This window comes from Glandiceps talaboti, chromosome 10, assembly GCF_964340395.1.
Source record: "Glandiceps talaboti chromosome 10, keGlaTala1.1, whole genome shotgun sequence".
Taxonomy (NCBI): Eukaryota; Metazoa; Hemichordata; class Enteropneusta; family Spengelidae; genus Glandiceps; species Glandiceps talaboti.
The window spans coordinates 11163066-11180811 of record NC_135558.1 but is presented as its reverse complement, the minus strand read 5'-3'; the positions used below and the strand labels follow the sequence as shown (position 1 = coordinate 11180811).

The following is a 17746-nucleotide window of genomic DNA, read 5'->3' as shown; positions in this document are numbered from 1 at the left end:
TGTTGTGTTGTATTGTATTGTATTGTATTGTATTGTATTGTATTGTATTGCGTTGTGTTGTATTGTATTGTATTGTATTGTATTGTATTGTATTGTATTGTACTGATATCTGGTAATATAGATAAGGTTACAATAAAGTTTATTATTACATTATTGTTATTATGTATAGTTTTCTTGTTAAAATTACCCACCTTTTATAAGAAAACAGTATACATGTAAGACGTATAACTATAAGTACATGCAGGTAAATCATGTTATTCAGATAACACATTGTGATTCTATCCCTATAATGATAAAACCATCTTGTTTTAAATTACCTGAAATGCCAAGTTGAGTTCATGGACTATTAGATTGTAGTCATGGGAATCACTGATAGGTCTTCTTAAGATGAGGTGATGTTGTAGATACCCTGGGGGAAAACTCTTCTTATAAAGGCATAGAAGTTTAAGTTAGCTACATATACCCTGTATCTCTTAATACACACTGTCCCAATAGAGTTTTGAACTTACATTTGTGCTGTACAGTGCTGTATATGAATACAAGGCCACCTTTGGGTTTTTGCTTATTCTTTAAGATTGAGTTAGATCTGTTGAAATACACAATGTAGGTCATGTGTGGATGGTTGTGGTATTTAAAGGTTAGCACAGAGACTTTGATATCTAGCTTGATACTCTTGTTTGAATGCCAGATAGCAGTCTTTTGGCTAGTGAAAGGAATGACATAGGTGTTGTAGTCAGATCTGTCATTTGTTTAGGGATGGAGTACATGTAGCAGTGAAAGGTTAGCCCAGAGACTTTGATATCTAGTTCAAACAACATTATCAAACCAGATAGCCAAGGTTCTGGACGAACCTTTCACTGTCGATCACCTCCCACCCCACAAATGACAGATCTGACTGCTAAACACATCTTGTACCTTTCACTAGCTGAGAGACTTGGTTATTTACTGGCTCAAACAACGTTGTCAAACCAGATACACAGATGTACATGTAGCTTAGTCTTTGGGCTAGTGAAAGGTATGAGACAGGTTCAATAGTGTAGTTAGATCTATCATTAGTGGGTGGGTGTGTGTGGCAGTGAAAGTATACATGAAGTCTTTCATCTGAAGTGTTGTCATTAATAAGAAGGTGCTGACTGATTACAATCTGATCAAGGAGAATGCTGTCTCATTTTATTGTGTTGACCATGTTTCATATCTATTGTACATTGTGTACTTGTCACATAAGTTCTGTTTTATATGTGTGTCCCTGTCCGTATCTAAGGAGAAGATTAATACATGACAGATATACAAAAGAGAATGCAAAGAACAAGCACAGTCGATGTGAAATATGGTAAATAAAATAAATCAGTCTCCCTCCTTGATCAGATTTGAATCTGATTGGTGATGAATTTACAACATTTTTCAGATAATCTAAATTGAAAATCGATCTCTAAGTGGTCCAAATTAGATAAAAATATTTTAAAAGTAGATAGTATAAGACTTGACTTAGCACTTAATCCAAAGATATATGGACAAGGATTAGTTTGAATGTCAGACTGTTTGCTGTTCTGTGTAGAGATATATATGTACATACACATGTACATTCACATTTCCTCATGCATATACTCAACAGAACCTCAGATTTATTTGCTTGACAGTTTTCAGTGTTCTTTGCAACCATAAGTTTTGTAATTGTACATTTTTTTGAAATGTATGAGTGCCAGAGTATAGCAAGTGAATACGCAGCAGGGAACAGATTACAGAGCACAGAGCAAGTGTCTAATTAAATACCCACTGCACGCGTGAGCTCACACCAGTATGGCCTCTAAGCCACTGATGCACACAGTTTCTAGTGATGCACCAAAATCTGGTGTTCCCCTATCTCTATGTGGTGATTCACAAGAAATGCCATTTTTTATCATTTTGACCCACAAGAAAATTTGGCTACTGTTAGAGGACACACTAGCTCACACCGTCATCATGAGGTTTGTTACTGTTAGAAATATGTTTATCTAAAGATGGCAAATTTCATAACTGTGCATTCACATGATTGTTAGTTCAAAGGCTATTCATGGCTTTGAAACTCAAAATCTCTCTTCACCAGAAATGATTCATAGCCTGTGAACTACATATATATGAGTCTGTGTACATGGACCTACTGTATTCTACGCTTATTAGCAAACAGGTATGCAATAACGTGCAGTGCAAATACCCAATTAAAACATTGCAGCAGTGATTACTTGTATCATGCTGCATGATGCAAGTACATGTAATCACTGCAGTGTTTTGGCTAAAGTTTTGCTAAAGTTGGGAAGCTAGAAATCTGGTAAAACTGGCATAAAAATCCTATACATCATGTCATAACTTTGACAGGGAATTCTGGTAAAATGACTGGGGACTCGCATAGAGTCTACCTGCTGCTTACCACCTTTAACAAAAATACTGATAACTGGGTACAGTACACATGTAATGAATGTTCCATATGCAAGTATGCAATATCCCTTACACCCCATGTTCACATGGGAACTACTAACTCTGATATTTTTGGTACCAGATTTTTTGCAAGTCAGTGTGAATATTTTGACTAGAAGCCAGTACTACTTGTCCAGCCCCTTGATAATGACCTTTGTAGAGTATTAGAAAGGCTGCAATGACTTTCAGGTCAATTACCCGACATAAGGTCAGATTATTTATAGGGCTGTGACAAGTAACAGTATAGCAGTTATAAAATGACTCATAGTCTTCATTACACTTACATGTACATTTAAACCTTGTACATCGCCTGTCTGCATGTAGTTAACTCTGTAGTGATTGTAAAATCTGTATGAAATGTCAGGGTTTTCGTAGGCGTTGGACTAAGTACAGGTGTATATTGAAGGCTAGACAGATGGAGTCAATGCATTTATAAGGTGCAGATTGTGAAAATATACCCAAGGCAGTTTAATATAGATAGCCCAGAGACTTGTCCATCTGGTTTGAAAATGTCATTAACCAGTACATGCTTGTCAACTCAAATAGCCACAATCTCTAGGCTAATAATAGTATAAGCTAATGCAGTGTACAAAAATACTATAAAGGTGACATGCTGTAGTTAGCTTAGAGACTTGTTGTAGTCTGGATGCCAATGTGGTCTCTAAATCATAAAGGTGTGAATTGTAACGATACCGTATAGGGACTGGACTAAGAGACTTGGCTATCTGACGCAATATACTGGATTTTCAGAATGGCAGTGTCAAGCCAAATAACTGTCTTCAGATATAAGCACAGTATATGTACATGTAGTCGCCAGTAACATTGAATGATGAATCTGAATCTGTATGTTGCACTATTATTTCGTATTAGTCTGAATTCAAATACTTTCCTGTCTGACCTGGAATCACACGTGGATTGACACACAGAGTGACACATATATTGACACATGGAGCGACATGAAATGTTCACATGTATGTCATCAGACATGGATTCAATATACATTTCTACACGTATGCAAGACAGTGCTGTACTACCAGTATCTTGCTCATCCCAGGATTCATACAGTCCTGTTCTGCAGATACTGTTGAACAAGGACATCATGTACCCCAGCTTATAGCTAGTTGAAGTGAAAAGATCCACAGTAAATATCCAAGAGAAGTTGAAAATAAAGAGTGATAACTTTTCAAAAAAATTTTTGAATGTACAATGTACGCATAACTATATTTAGTGTTCAATACAAATCATTACATTAAGTTCTTTGACCCTTGACACTGCTGTGAACTCATGAACTTTGACACTGCTATGAACTCATGACATTTTATTGACAGTGCTAGGGAGTTATGGCCTCACATGTGCATGTATAGTGTTATGAACTCATACCTATATATTTACATGTGCAGAAATGTTAGCTCAGCCTATGGAAGTTATGACAATTATGAATTAAAAGATTTCACACAGGTGTGAATGAAATGGGAACAACAGATACAGAAGATGTATATAATGATAACAATTTATTAATATTTATGTTTCTTTGTCCATATGCAAGAAGAGTACATATCAGCGAAAAAATGTTCAAGAATACTTGTGCAACAAAAAATGTGTAACAAAGGTCGCTACGACTACCGATGATAGATAATTCATTATACATACATGTAGTGTATAGAACATTTCGTAACTACTGACTCACAGTGGACTAAAATAGACTAAGATGAAATCTGCATTCTTTTGACATAGCTATCAATCCATAGCAATAAATCCCAACAGTGGTATCAAATTATGTTATGATTATACCCCAAGCAGGGGTGAACAAATCCACTGGTCCTGGGTCCGAGACTATCGATTTTTTTGGGCGGACCACACAAATTTTACCTTACTGTTAATGACTATATCAAAAAGTCATCTGAATATACAGATTCATAGGTAAGATTTAATGTTTCACATTAGTGGGACCTTGGACCACTAATTCTTTCAGGAAGGACTGCTGGATTTTTTAAGGCACTGGTCCGGGGACCACCAGTTCACAAAATGATTTGTTCACCCCTGCCAAGCTAGTTCTATGCAGTGTAGTCTAATTCCTACACACACTACTCACATAGTCTAGTTCCTATATGGTATCATGACGATTTACACCTCTACTCACATACATGTAGTCTAGTCCCTATACGGTATCATTACCATTTATACCTCCATTCACAGTCTAGTCCCTATACAGTATCATTGCCATTTACACCTCCACTCACATAGTCTAGTTCCTATACGGTATCGTTACGATTTACACCCCACTCACATAGAGACCATGTTTGCATCCAGACTATATACAGTGTAAAAAAGTCATTGCTATCAACCACAGTTACTTGTGAGCTAGTATTCTATTCCAGGATAAAAATATTATGTTCTAGGATTATCTTGATACAAAATAATGATGTTATTAGGTATTTACGGATATTCAAATAATACCATCATTGGTGATTGCATCGGATATTAAATACTATGCAATCACTAATAATGGTATTTTTTTTTGAATATTCATAAATACCTACAAATATAATAACGTCATTATTTTGTATTATTATCATCCTAGAATAGAATATTAACTCACATATGACTGTTTTATCAACACCTCAAAATTTGTGCACAACGCAATTCTTTTATTGTGTATATTAGGTAATCTTTTTATATAATGGTATTTCCAATTTCATTGATGTAGGAAACTTTATATAATCATAAGACATGAAATATTATATGAATAAGACATGAAATATTATAATGTGTATGATAAAAAAAAGAACATGTACTGTGCATTATGTCAGGCAGGAAATGAGTATGTATGAATTAAATATTGTGACAATTTACAAAATTATAATCAGGCAGGAAATGATTACATATGAATTAAATATATTGGGTTTCAAAACAATGCATTGCAATGTCTACCGTTAGTGACAAAAGAATCCTCAACAGGAGTAGAACAGAACTCTCAAAAACTGTCAGTTATATAATTAACATAAAGAATTCCAGGTATACACGTTGTCATTGCCATCGTGGCTGCACGTGAGGTATCATGAGATCAAAATATCTATATCACCCACTGTCACCCTGCCGTTTGTATGTTTTAATTTTAAGCCTTCAAGATAACTGATGTAACTGCCAGCATGATTAATGATAACATTCATGCATTTCTCAAGTTACACAAAATGGCAGTATGACATGTTAGCATCCAATCTGGATATTGACTTAATATATTTTTTTTCTCTCCTTGTCATGAATAAATATACTTCTTTGTCATCAATAAATATGCCCTACTTGATATTTGTGCAATGGATAAAGGAGATTGGGTCAACAGGTTAACCTGAGTCAATATTGCTAGATTAAAAAAATGTGAAAGGTCACATGATGAGTCACCTGACCTGGTGTAAAGTAAGATTATGTTTTCGCATGGATAATATGAAAACCATGTTGTGAATTCAAATTACAAGCCTTTCAAACAGTACAAGGATTAATAAAATTGAATTGAAAGTAGCACAAGCCAAAATGGAAATACTTTAAAGTACGTATAAATCTTGATAAAAATAGTGTAGTACGTAGTCTTTTGTTAATATTGATGTATTAAGCTTTAAATGTCATCAACACCTACATGTAGTTACAGCAAAAGAAAAACTTAAGCCAAGCCAATACCAGTAAACAGGCCACACCATGGGGTTGTTTAGTCTTGCATGTAGGTTTGCCAAACAGAACAGAACATAAATGTCACCGTTGTAAGGTTTAGTGCATTGGTATGATGGTATTCATCTTAAGCCAAAGAACGCTTGTCTTCATAGCCAATACATTTATACATGTACTTATAACATTAGCCTATTTCATTGTAGTGGTCTTTAAATATCTTTTATTACACTTTGTACCCAAATAGAATTGTCCATTTTCTATACAGTTGTAATACAGTTATATATGTCTGTCTGTCTGTCTGTCTGTCTGTCTGTCTGTCTGTCTGTCTGTCTGTCTGTCTGTCTGTCTGTCTGTCTGTCTGTCTGTCTGTCTGTCTGTCTGTCTGTCTGTCTGTCTGTCTGTCTGTCTGTCTGTCTGTCTGTCTGTCTGTCTGTTTACCTATTATGATATGTAGGTGTCAGGAAGACAAACCTAATCCAAGGTAATACCAGCTAAAACAGGCCATATAATTGGTGTATGGTATATAACTACTAGGTAGCACATAACACAAGTATAGGTAATTGTAGTTTATAGCATTAATGTCATGGTATTTATCTTGGCCAAAGAAAGTTTGCCTTCTGAAAAGTAGTCTCTGTAGATAACTGTACATATGTCATCTGTAGATATGGGGGAGGCAGTCCCAGCCAAAACCAGTAAACAGGCTCTACAATCGGGATATGTAGCCTTAGGTGTGTGAGACAGAACAGACAATATCGGTATTTATGGCATTTAATAATATGGCAGTTCCGGTATTTATCTTGGCTTTAGAACACATCTACATCATGTACCTGGAATGGATTGTGCCTGCCTCAGGGATTATTGCAATGTAACCTTTATATCGATGGTATCAATGCAATTATGGAATTTCTTGTGTCAGCATCTGTTACTAATACGAGAGAAATATAAACAAAGTGTGAACATTCCATATAGAAAGAGAATTTTGTACTTGTTTGTGTAGATATCTGATCTGCCAGCAGTGCATTTAAACTGAACAAATAGAAAGATGTACACATAAATGGTACAAACCTATGGAAAAAAATCTTCACTTGTGATAAACAAAGACTGTTTTGTGCCTTTATGCCAAGCAGTTTATTGCTGTATTGACACATACAGAAGTGAAACTACCATCAATTGCCAATTGAAGCTTGTTTACAAGTTCCTATTTTTACATGCATTTTGTTTCACCAGATCTCAACCATTAGTTGTCAAACATGCTAATTTATGAAGCTGAGGCGTTAAAAAGTCATAAAATGAACTTTTATTGCTCTTAGTGGTTTTAAAGTATAGATTTTAGTATTTTAAGGTGTTCATGTGATTTATACTGTTTTTGCATTGATTTGTATTTAAAGAGAGTTTTAAGAACTGTGAAGTAGACCTGTAGTGTGTTTATTGATTGATATAGACTGGTTACTTGGCTGAGGATGGTTTCATTGCTAATAACTGTTTTATGCTATAGTTAAGACATTGCGAAATATAGCATGGTTTCTATGCTGTCATATTGTTCATGCAGTGATGTGTCTTGAAATGGTTGAAGTGTGTGATAGACCTGCAGCCAAGTGATTGATTGATTGACTGATTGATTGATCGATTAACCGATTGATTGATTGATTGATTGATTGATTGATTGATATAGGCTAGCCTCAAATCCAGTTGTGTGGCAGTTTTTGGCTCTTGCCTTTGCCCTACAATACTGAACTTTAGACTAATGAAATTTCTGAAATAGACAATGTCTTGAGAAATAGACGAAGTCCTATAGCAGACGGCAGTGTCTTGAGGAATAGACAAGGTCCTATATAAATGTCTTGAGAAATAGACAAAGTTCTCTAGAAGTGTCTTGAGAAATAGACAAAGTCCTATAATACTTTAAAGTATCTTGAGAAATAGACATGTACTTGTATGTAGGCAGAAACAACTTACATGACTTACTCACGGATATATAGGTGTTGAAAATTTGCTTCAAATGGTGTAGTGAATATGTAGTAAGTTGGTTGCAAGAGGATGGGTATGTACATATGTGGACATTTGACATTTGAGTTGGTGGATTTATTATGAACAGTGATATATCCATGGTGCTAGTGGTCTTCTATGCTGTATAAAGAAAGTTTGTGATTCTTTCATTTGTTGATAAAACTGAATAATGATACCGTTAATGGTGTTATCGTGACAAAACTGAAAGCTTCATTAGGTACATGACTAGACTAGCTTGGTGGCCCAGCTTTCCTATGAATGGAAAGACGTATCATCTTGAAATGAAAGTCTGGTTCCAGGCTAACGTTAGACTAAATAACCCAGTCCTCTAGTGGAATGTTCAACATATGTCAACAGGTTTTTCAGTGTATGTATAATATGTACATGTACATGTACATGGAAGATGGTAAAACTAAGCTTCTTACAGAAGGTGATAGAGCTTGACTGAATAACCTAGTCTAGAGGCTATCCATGGCTTAGAATCTGAAGATATTCACCACCAAGGAAGGATGTTATCTGATTCAAAGCCATTTATAGCCTCTGGTCTAGAATAACCCAGTCCTTTTGTTTTGATGCCAGGAATGCCCAATGTCAAACATCAAGGAATTTAAATGTAACATGTACATGTGGAAGATGTATACAATATACACATGGAAGTTGATACAGAGACTACTAAAGGGCATTGGTAGGCGAGTGAGGGAGTGAGTGAGTGAGTGACCGGGCACTGTGCCACATGGTGATACATTTTACTGGAAGTGAAATAAAACATAAAGGTTCTTGCCTCATTAATCATTGGGGGTGAAGAATTGTCAAGGTTGAGAATCAGATAGAGACAAGTTATGTGGACAAGTCAAATGGAGTATAGCTATAGTAGTACAGTTCAGTTCAACTATGCTAACCTTATTTTTGTTCTGTGCTGTAAGGCTGTGGTTAAAGGCTGTCCTACATTGTACATGTATCACTGGGCTGTCCTGGTGGCTATATGTGACTGGGAGAAAGACAGTATGGTCGAAGACTAACAAGGGCTGCTATGGGCTAGTATTGGGCTAGCTCAGTGCTAACATCGGGCTAGCACTTACACTTCACCAATGTGTAATAGCAAATGGAAGGGTTACCACAGTGCTTGCACTAGTCCTTAGGATGTGAATGTTGCTGTAAAACCTAGAGTGCAAAAGTTAAAGATACCCCTTAAAAGTATTAAATTCACAGTCGTTTTCAGAGTTACATGTAATACTATTTAACTTTTTAACCTAACAGGATATTTAATGTGATTGCCATGATTGATATCAACGAAAACCTCTTTCTGCACAAAAAAACTACATGTTGGGAAAAAAACAGGACGCATAGCAAGACGGGGAAGAAAAATAATGTGTACACGACACAGTGATAACTTGTGAAGAGAACAAAATACCACAAATTAAAACCAGGCCAGTGTTGATATCAGACTGATACTTGGCTTTCATATAGGATTTTATATAGGAGATTCTTGAGTTGTATTGGGCATGGATGTGGCTTCCATAACCAGGTTACACTAGCCTCAGATTACAGAGTTGGGTGTGTCACACATAGCAGGAGTTCCATTGATAAAAATATATACGGGCATGCTATATATTACAATATTTAGTGTCTTATAACTTGGATAGGAAGAGAATATTGATTTCTTTAATGGAATGTGAATGATGCAATGATGATTGTTATTACTTGGTTGACCTTAGAATTGAGACCTAAGAAATCGAGACAGGTTACCATAGTAACAGTGAACACTCATTCGTTTGTAATTTTCAAATAACATTGGGATCTGTTATTGAGTGCAAATGGTGATTGTTATTACCCATATAACGAAAGTTAAAAGGAATTGTTACCATAGTAACAAAGGAACAACAGGGTTTTGCAAGTTTTGAAAATAATGATTTCTTTCATGGAAGATGAAGCCTGTAGTAATGATGGTTAGTATTTGGCTTGCACAGCGATGGGGAATGGTTACCATAGTAACAGCAAAGACTGTTTTTGTACAATTGTCAAATTTGATGATTTGTTTGATGGAATGTAAATAATTCAACAGTGGTTGGCATTCTTGTATACTGTGTGCAGTTTATTGTGAACGGTTACCATAACAATATTTACTACTATTAAATTTCCAGGAGTTTGCACTGTTGATTAATATAGAAATTGAATTTTTAGATATTTCAGACCTTGAAAAAAACCCATGAAATAAAAGAATATTATTAGTTCTATCAGGAATGTTCCAAATTAAAAATGAAAAGAATGAAGAGGATGGTGGTATTTGTAAACTGAAAAAGTAGACATGGACACAGTGTTCATGTTGACCACTTTTCCAGATAATTCTCCCAATAAAAGAAAGTTATGTGACAATGTAATAGAAGATGTTCAAATATTAATAATGACACTTCCTTTTGAGTTGATTACATTACAAAAAAATCAGCATTTAATTTTTTCAGATTTGAAAATGAACAGTGAACTCAAACTCAGAATTTTTGTGATGATACTCTTATTTATGATATACTTGTTATCTTGGAATTGATGAATATTGCAGGTTTTTTTTAGGCAATTTGTGTAGTGATTTCCTCAAAGACATGGATTTTGGATTGATTTGGTGTTAATAATCTATTTGAGATATCATACATACATATGTATGTAGTCAGCGGACTGCATTCTATGCATATAATAGAAAAAATAAGTATGTCATACGTGACTCTTCCTGTTTTGTTACAAGATGATTATTCACACATGTTCCTTTTATCTTTGTTGAAATATTTGGTTACAATAAATGAAATGGAGGTCAGGGGAAGCCCCAAGGACTGTTATATATATATGCAAGCAGTCAAATTACAGGCATTGGTATATATACTTAGTATAATATGTATGTATGTGTTTACTTTGATAGTATGTGTATGGTGCAAGTTAGACGACATGTTGATGCATTGATGGTCTCTCATGTTGGTTTTTTTCCATTAGTTTTATCAGCATATTATTCAGGATTAGTGAATTCATCGTGATGTTGCCTTGAATACATTCTGTTGTGTAATACTGTTACCAGCATGTTAACCAAATTAGAGTGGCTACATGTATATATGAGTGATGCTGCTATAGTGCTATACATACGTAAGTTCATTCCAGAATGTACAAAGTCACAGATCCAGCCCAGTAGAATTTACATTAGTGAGAGAGGGAATCTTAAGACATTAAATATTTTTGTGCTAATTTTTTTTTTCTGCTTGATAATTTCTTAGTGGAGATCGTGTTTTTAATTTTCAACCATTCTACGGATTTCATTCAACAACTTGATGACTGCTCAACAATACATCCCCGAATCATGTATAATCACAAAACCAGCCAGCAAAATAATGACGTATTTCGAGAACCAGCTCATACACTAAAAATTGCACAAAAAACATTTAAAAAATACTCAAAAAGACTAATTTACAGTACATAGTTAAAAACAATCCATCACAACTCTTTTCCAAAATTTACTGTTAAGAAATCACAAAATCAGATAAGGCTGCACAGTAAAGGAAAACATTACTCTTTTTGAGTCTAAAATTAAATTTTGAGTGAGAGTGTACTGTTTGCTCTCGAATGTCATGTTATAACTATGTGCAAACGTGTTAGAAATACTCACATGCCTCTTTAATAAAAGCATTGTTGTACGCAACACGACCATCATTGAAATATATTTTCATGTATATACACCAAATATGAGAACAGTACATGGATGAACTAATGTTACCATATGCTTGAAATAGAGTACATTAAACAGAAGAAACAACGTGAGAGATGTATACGTGTTCAAAATTTGGATAAATTTACACTGGTGTTGTTTTTCCACTTAGCATTTCCTAGTACATTATTCAACCAGTGTATAGGTTTCATCGCCGTACTCTGTGACTTGTTAACAATATACATTAATTTAATACATCCGGATCCCTGAATATGCAATCACAGATCCTGCAGTAGACAGGCTATAATAAAGTGAGATATGTATGATCAAAACTTAGAAATAATTTGTACTGGTGTCGTTTTTCCACTTATCATTTCCTAGTACGTTAATATTCAACCAGTGTATAGGTTTCATCGCCGTACTCTGTGATGCCCCAACAATAAATTAATACATCCCTGAACATACAATCACAGCTCCAACCAATACACACGCTATAACAAAGTGAGAAATGTCATTCTTTTCAAACCTTACAATTAAATTTCACTGATGTTGTTTTTTTCCACTTGGTATATATTTCCTAGTAAAGACAGTATTTTGCTCATCTTGTGTATCAGTTTCATCTTGTGTGTTGGTTTCATCCTGTGTCTTTCTACATTAGTGAAATTGAAAATCCAAATAAAATAATCCGATTACTCCATTTTGGTATCAATACAATCCTGGAAAATGAAATTGTGCGGAATGATTTATTTCCCCACGGCATTTACTATAATCACTGACGTCTCCTGACAAAAGTGAAATCCCTTTGAAATTTCGCCAATCAAGACTTTGTAGGTTTCTTGTCTGCAATCAGTGAAAATGAGACCCTAACAAATATTAAAGTTGTAAATTAATATCATTAAAGCTGCATTAGATATAACTGGAACATTATTGGTGGTTATGTTAGAAATAATGACTTACTGATGTTGTACATTGTAGCCTAGTCTTGGTTACCCAGACTCTCACCACTGGGGGCTCTGCCTACGAGAACTCCCCAAGTTAGAATCTTGGGAAACAAGATTCCAACTCGCTCGCGCAGGAAGTAGCATCTAGAGCAGTGCATGCTGGGGAATACTTCACGTCCAACATTGTAGGCTAAGCAAATTAGGTACTAGTACTTTGACGTCCGCGACAAGTTATCGCTTCTCAAATGAGTGATTGTAAAAATGGTACATGTATATGCACAGTTACATTTACACCTGAAAGTGATGCAATATACTTCAGGATGAAAAATATCATTTTGTGTAACAAATTGTTTTAAGAAAATGCTGGAGTTATGAATTTTGAAGCTTATAAAACACGGACAAAGACTTTAATGAAGTGTACCAAAAACTATCAACCAAATGTTGAAAATGTTTACCAAATCCTTTGCCTAGATTTTATTTGATTGTACATGTGTATTGTCAGTTGTGTACCAGCTATGGTTAGCCTGACTGTCTCTCGCATACATGTATAAAGTGTTCCTATATCCGTTATGTCTGTAGTTGTCATGTAAATCAGAATGTAACATTTCCTTTTTATTGTTGTACTTTTACAGAGAGGAAGTCAGTAATCACTGCGTCAAATGGATGACAAAGTTTTATTTTCCTTGTAAGCTGAATGCAAACGTTTCAACAGGAATACTAGATCCCTGTATCTGCAGAGTTTCAGTCAGAAAGGTAGGTAACCATGGTTATTATGCATTCACCCATGTTGCTATGGCAACAATAAACAATCCTATGCTTTCCATATCCTGGTTATCGGTATCCTGTGGCATGCATGTGTTGTTATGGCAATTTGTAAACACAGGAGTTGAATACTTGCACTGGTTATGTGAGTGGTTTTTTTTTAAGGTTTGGTAACCTTGGTAACAGAGGGGTGTAAATCTAGTAAAACTTAAATATATTCCTTGCCTCATACTACAATTGGTGCGGAAATTAGCGAAGAAAAAAGGTAGATTTTACCCACTTCACGTAAATGTTAATTTAAAGTGAATAATCCTGATTAGTGTAGAATTTTGATTTATTTTACTGCTACCACAAGTATTTGTGGACTTCATTATTTATAGTTTTGTCTCTGATGGGGACTCGAAGAGGCAACGTTGAAATGCCGACACTTGTGCCCCCACTTCTCTCAGCCTGTGAAAGTAGTGTAAAAAAATGTAAACAAATTGTTGCGTCAGTGCAGTTAGGTCAACGAAATACAAACATGTTTAAATATTCAGGAATGTTATCAAAATGTAGAGAGATTATTGATTAGGATATGAAAAAGAAAGAGGACATGTGAAGGATAGAAAGCAAGATGTACCTGTAAACAGTGGGGTTCTAAGACGTGAATTGTGTAAATGTAAGTAAAAGAGGGGAAGGGGGTGGAGGAGGGGGGATGAGTGTAATGAGGGAATGAAATGTAATTATTATAAAGATTATCTCAAAACTGATATATATTTTTGAGGTACTGTCATTATTTATTAAAGATGAAAGCTGGAGGGCTGTAGGAGCAGAGATAGAGATGAAGTCAGAAATTTCTTTAATTAATGTGAAATTTAGCTGGAGGGGTGATGAGATAGGATGATGTCTCAAATTTCTTGTTGGAAAATTATCTTCAATTTTATTAATAATTTTGAGATCATAATGTATTTTTATCGATGAGTACTTGTCACTTGAATGGTTTGGATTCTGAAATCACTCAGCCATAAATTTTCTATGTCATTTATCTATCTTTCCCATATATAAGCAAACGTTATTATTTTATGGGAACAGACTGAATTGCATACATATACTACTATATATCATTAATTTCTAGTTTATACAATTATTATTCAACTTATTGAGATATATAGATATCCTGTTAGTTATTTGAGATGAATCAATGTCTCATAAAAATTGTATCTTGATTTGTAATGTATAAACATGTTTTCCTTTGAACGGTTACTTGTAGTCCTATAGTGAATAGTTTTAGTACAACTCTTTCTAAAGAAAAAGAATGAAGAATAATTAATGTATTAGCTAAGATAAGAACGTACTAGTATATGTGTGTGTGTCTCTGCATGTGTGTTCGTGTGTATATGTACACATGCATACACACATACACACATACATACATGCATACATACATACATACATACATACATACATACATACATACATACATACATACATACGTACATACATACATACATACAGACATACATGCATGCAAACATACACGTATATACATACATACATACATACATACATACATACATGCATGCAAACATACATACATACATACATACATACATGTACATACATACATACATACATACATACATACATACATACATACATACATACATACATACATACATACATACATACATATACTAATACATCCATCCATCCGTCCATCTGTCCGTCCATCCAGGCAGACAGACAAACAGACAGACAGACAGACACATATACTCATACATATATAATGTACATACATATGGATGTACAGACAGACAGGCTGACTGGTACACATATACACACAGGTTGACTCTTGAATTTTAAGGGTCTTATCAAATAAATGGTGGCCTATAACCTATGTTGTGCAATGACTTCCGCTATAATTATTATATAAACTTGTTCACGTAATAGGTGTTATGCTAGATAAACTTTAATTGTAGATTCAACCTGGACAGTTAGTTATACTTCATTGATCAGTAACAATATACTCCCAAATAGTCAGTAAAGCTGAAAATTGTTCACTCTGACAAAGTTGAGATAGGTGTCAACAAACTTTGTATTCATAGAGTACTTTCTCATCATACTTCTGTGAGTCACACATGGATACACACACAGGTATATATTGACTTTGCACTGAATGCCAGTAAATAGTTCCCTACAAGTGTTTAAGATGTACACTATGCAGGATAGCATTCTTACCATACCTGTGTGATAGCCGAGGTGCTAGTACAATAGCATTGTTATACCTTGGTAGTCAGCAAGAATTCTTGACAAGTCAGTCAATTGTTCAGAAAACAATACATTGTACTTGTATAGAAGTCTCTGACGTGGCACAAATCCACGTGGCCACCACTAACTTTAGTGCGTCTACCTGGGGTCATCAAACTTTCATATGGGGCGTTACTTTCCCTTTCTGTGAGAGAACAATGTCGTAACACGTATACTCACAGTTTGGTTGATAGTACAGGTAAACTGGTTGGTACCAGTTGTCTGAATATGTTTACCTTTGATAGACCTGTCCATTATTTGCTATGTGAAGCAGCAAAGTTGCTTGTATGTTCGATAACTGCTGCATTGTTATTTACCAATCTGAATCAGAGAGGCTTTATTAGCTGTCTATGATTTTCATGTACCCTTCTGTTCATGTTATTTGCTGTCGTGAATTAGGGAAGGCCCCTATATGCTTACTGTGGTTGTTGTACATGTGTTTAACATGTAAAGGTAGTTGAATGAATTGAGAAATGTGATGAATAAAGCTTTACAAAGAGCTTAGTGGAAAAAAAAGTTTTGAAAATGCACACAGAAAATGATAAAATGAAAATCTAGCTATATGAATGAAGTGGTTGAAACTTAAGAAAGTGAAGCCCTTCAGGTAAATAGGGATAGTGGGAAAGTGAAGCCTTACAAGAGTATACAGGGACAGTGGGGGAATTTAAACTTTACAAGTGTGCAGGGACAGTGGGGGAATTGAAACATTACAAGTGTACAGGGACAGTGGGGGAGTGGGGGAATTGAAACCCTACAAGTGTACATCGAAATTGGAACATTGAAGTTATACACTGTACAGGAAATGTAGGAAAATTAACAGGGAATGATGTAGAAAGAGACCATATATGATCTGAATTGGAAAAGTGTTAAAGGTCTGATAAATGTAGTAGTTGTACGCTAGTAGAAACTATTAAAAACTATCCTCATAAAGTGTATTGATTAAAACTATACTAGCTATAACAGGGGTATTAATTTCGATTGAACAACCAACAATATATTCACTAAATATTGTTAAAATAACAATAACTAAACATTGTAGCTTGTACATGAAAAACAACAACGCCCTGTTCACAGAGAATCATGTCAAGGGGTCACTCAGATAGCTAACTTTTACATGTAATTGTGAAAAGGTTCAAAAGTTTTTTGATTTAGATACAAAAACATGTAGTATCATATGAATATTGTTTAGTGGAAAAATGGCTGAAAATGGAAAAAAAAAAAGATTTGAAAACTGATGAAACCTGGTAAAACTGGCATGTATTTCTCAATAAAAAAATGAAATTTAAGTTCTGAGTTTTTGCTAAAGTTTGGTACTAAAAAACCTGGTATTCAACTGGACTGTAGATTTCACTGTGTATTAAGTTCACTAAAACTAACCAAATCTTGTGACCCAAGCATCAACAGTTAGAAGAAAAATATTTGTACAAATTTTTGCTGGTACCTGTATGAAAGTTGATTGAGCTGGTTACATTCATTCATTCTTTCAAAGACAATAAAATTGGTTAAATTCTTGAAAGTTTTGTGTGAAAATTGCTGTGTCTGGAATTTAGTAAAGTATACAGTTGTGTTATAACATTATTATATCATACACACCTCCATTGTTGTTGAATGAATGAATGAAAACATAATATTACAAGTTCATTCATGTTCTCACCCAAGTATTTTCTAACAGCCCATCCTCTCAACTAGTACCCTTAGGAACAATCGCACAATGTCCCACAAGCTCAATAAACAAAATCTTTCATTTAGGACAAAACCCCTTCTATACCCCATAACAAACATTCACAAGTGTGACATCACACATCGATAGATGATGTAAATCATGATGAAAATTTTAGCAGTCACACCACTATGATTGATGCAATGTAAAAACATTATGGTAAACATGAAGTTTCAACCCTACGAATTTGTTTCCTGAGAAGTTACCATAAACCCAGCACTGTATCTGACATTTAATAGA

General features: G+C 34.7%; 1 protein-coding gene across 1 annotated transcript in view; it reads left to right on the top strand.

Moving 5' to 3' along the window:
• LOC144440858 (early estrogen-induced gene 1 protein-like) overlaps positions 1 to 17746 on the top strand; it is a 63229-nt gene that overhangs the window by 32730 nt on the left and 12753 nt on the right. The window contains exon 2 of the mRNA XM_078130288.1: positions 13371 to 13491. Within this exon, the coding sequence (XP_077986414.1) occupies positions 13371 to 13491 (121 nt within the window). The remainder of the gene's footprint in view (positions 1 to 13370; positions 13492 to 17746) is intronic.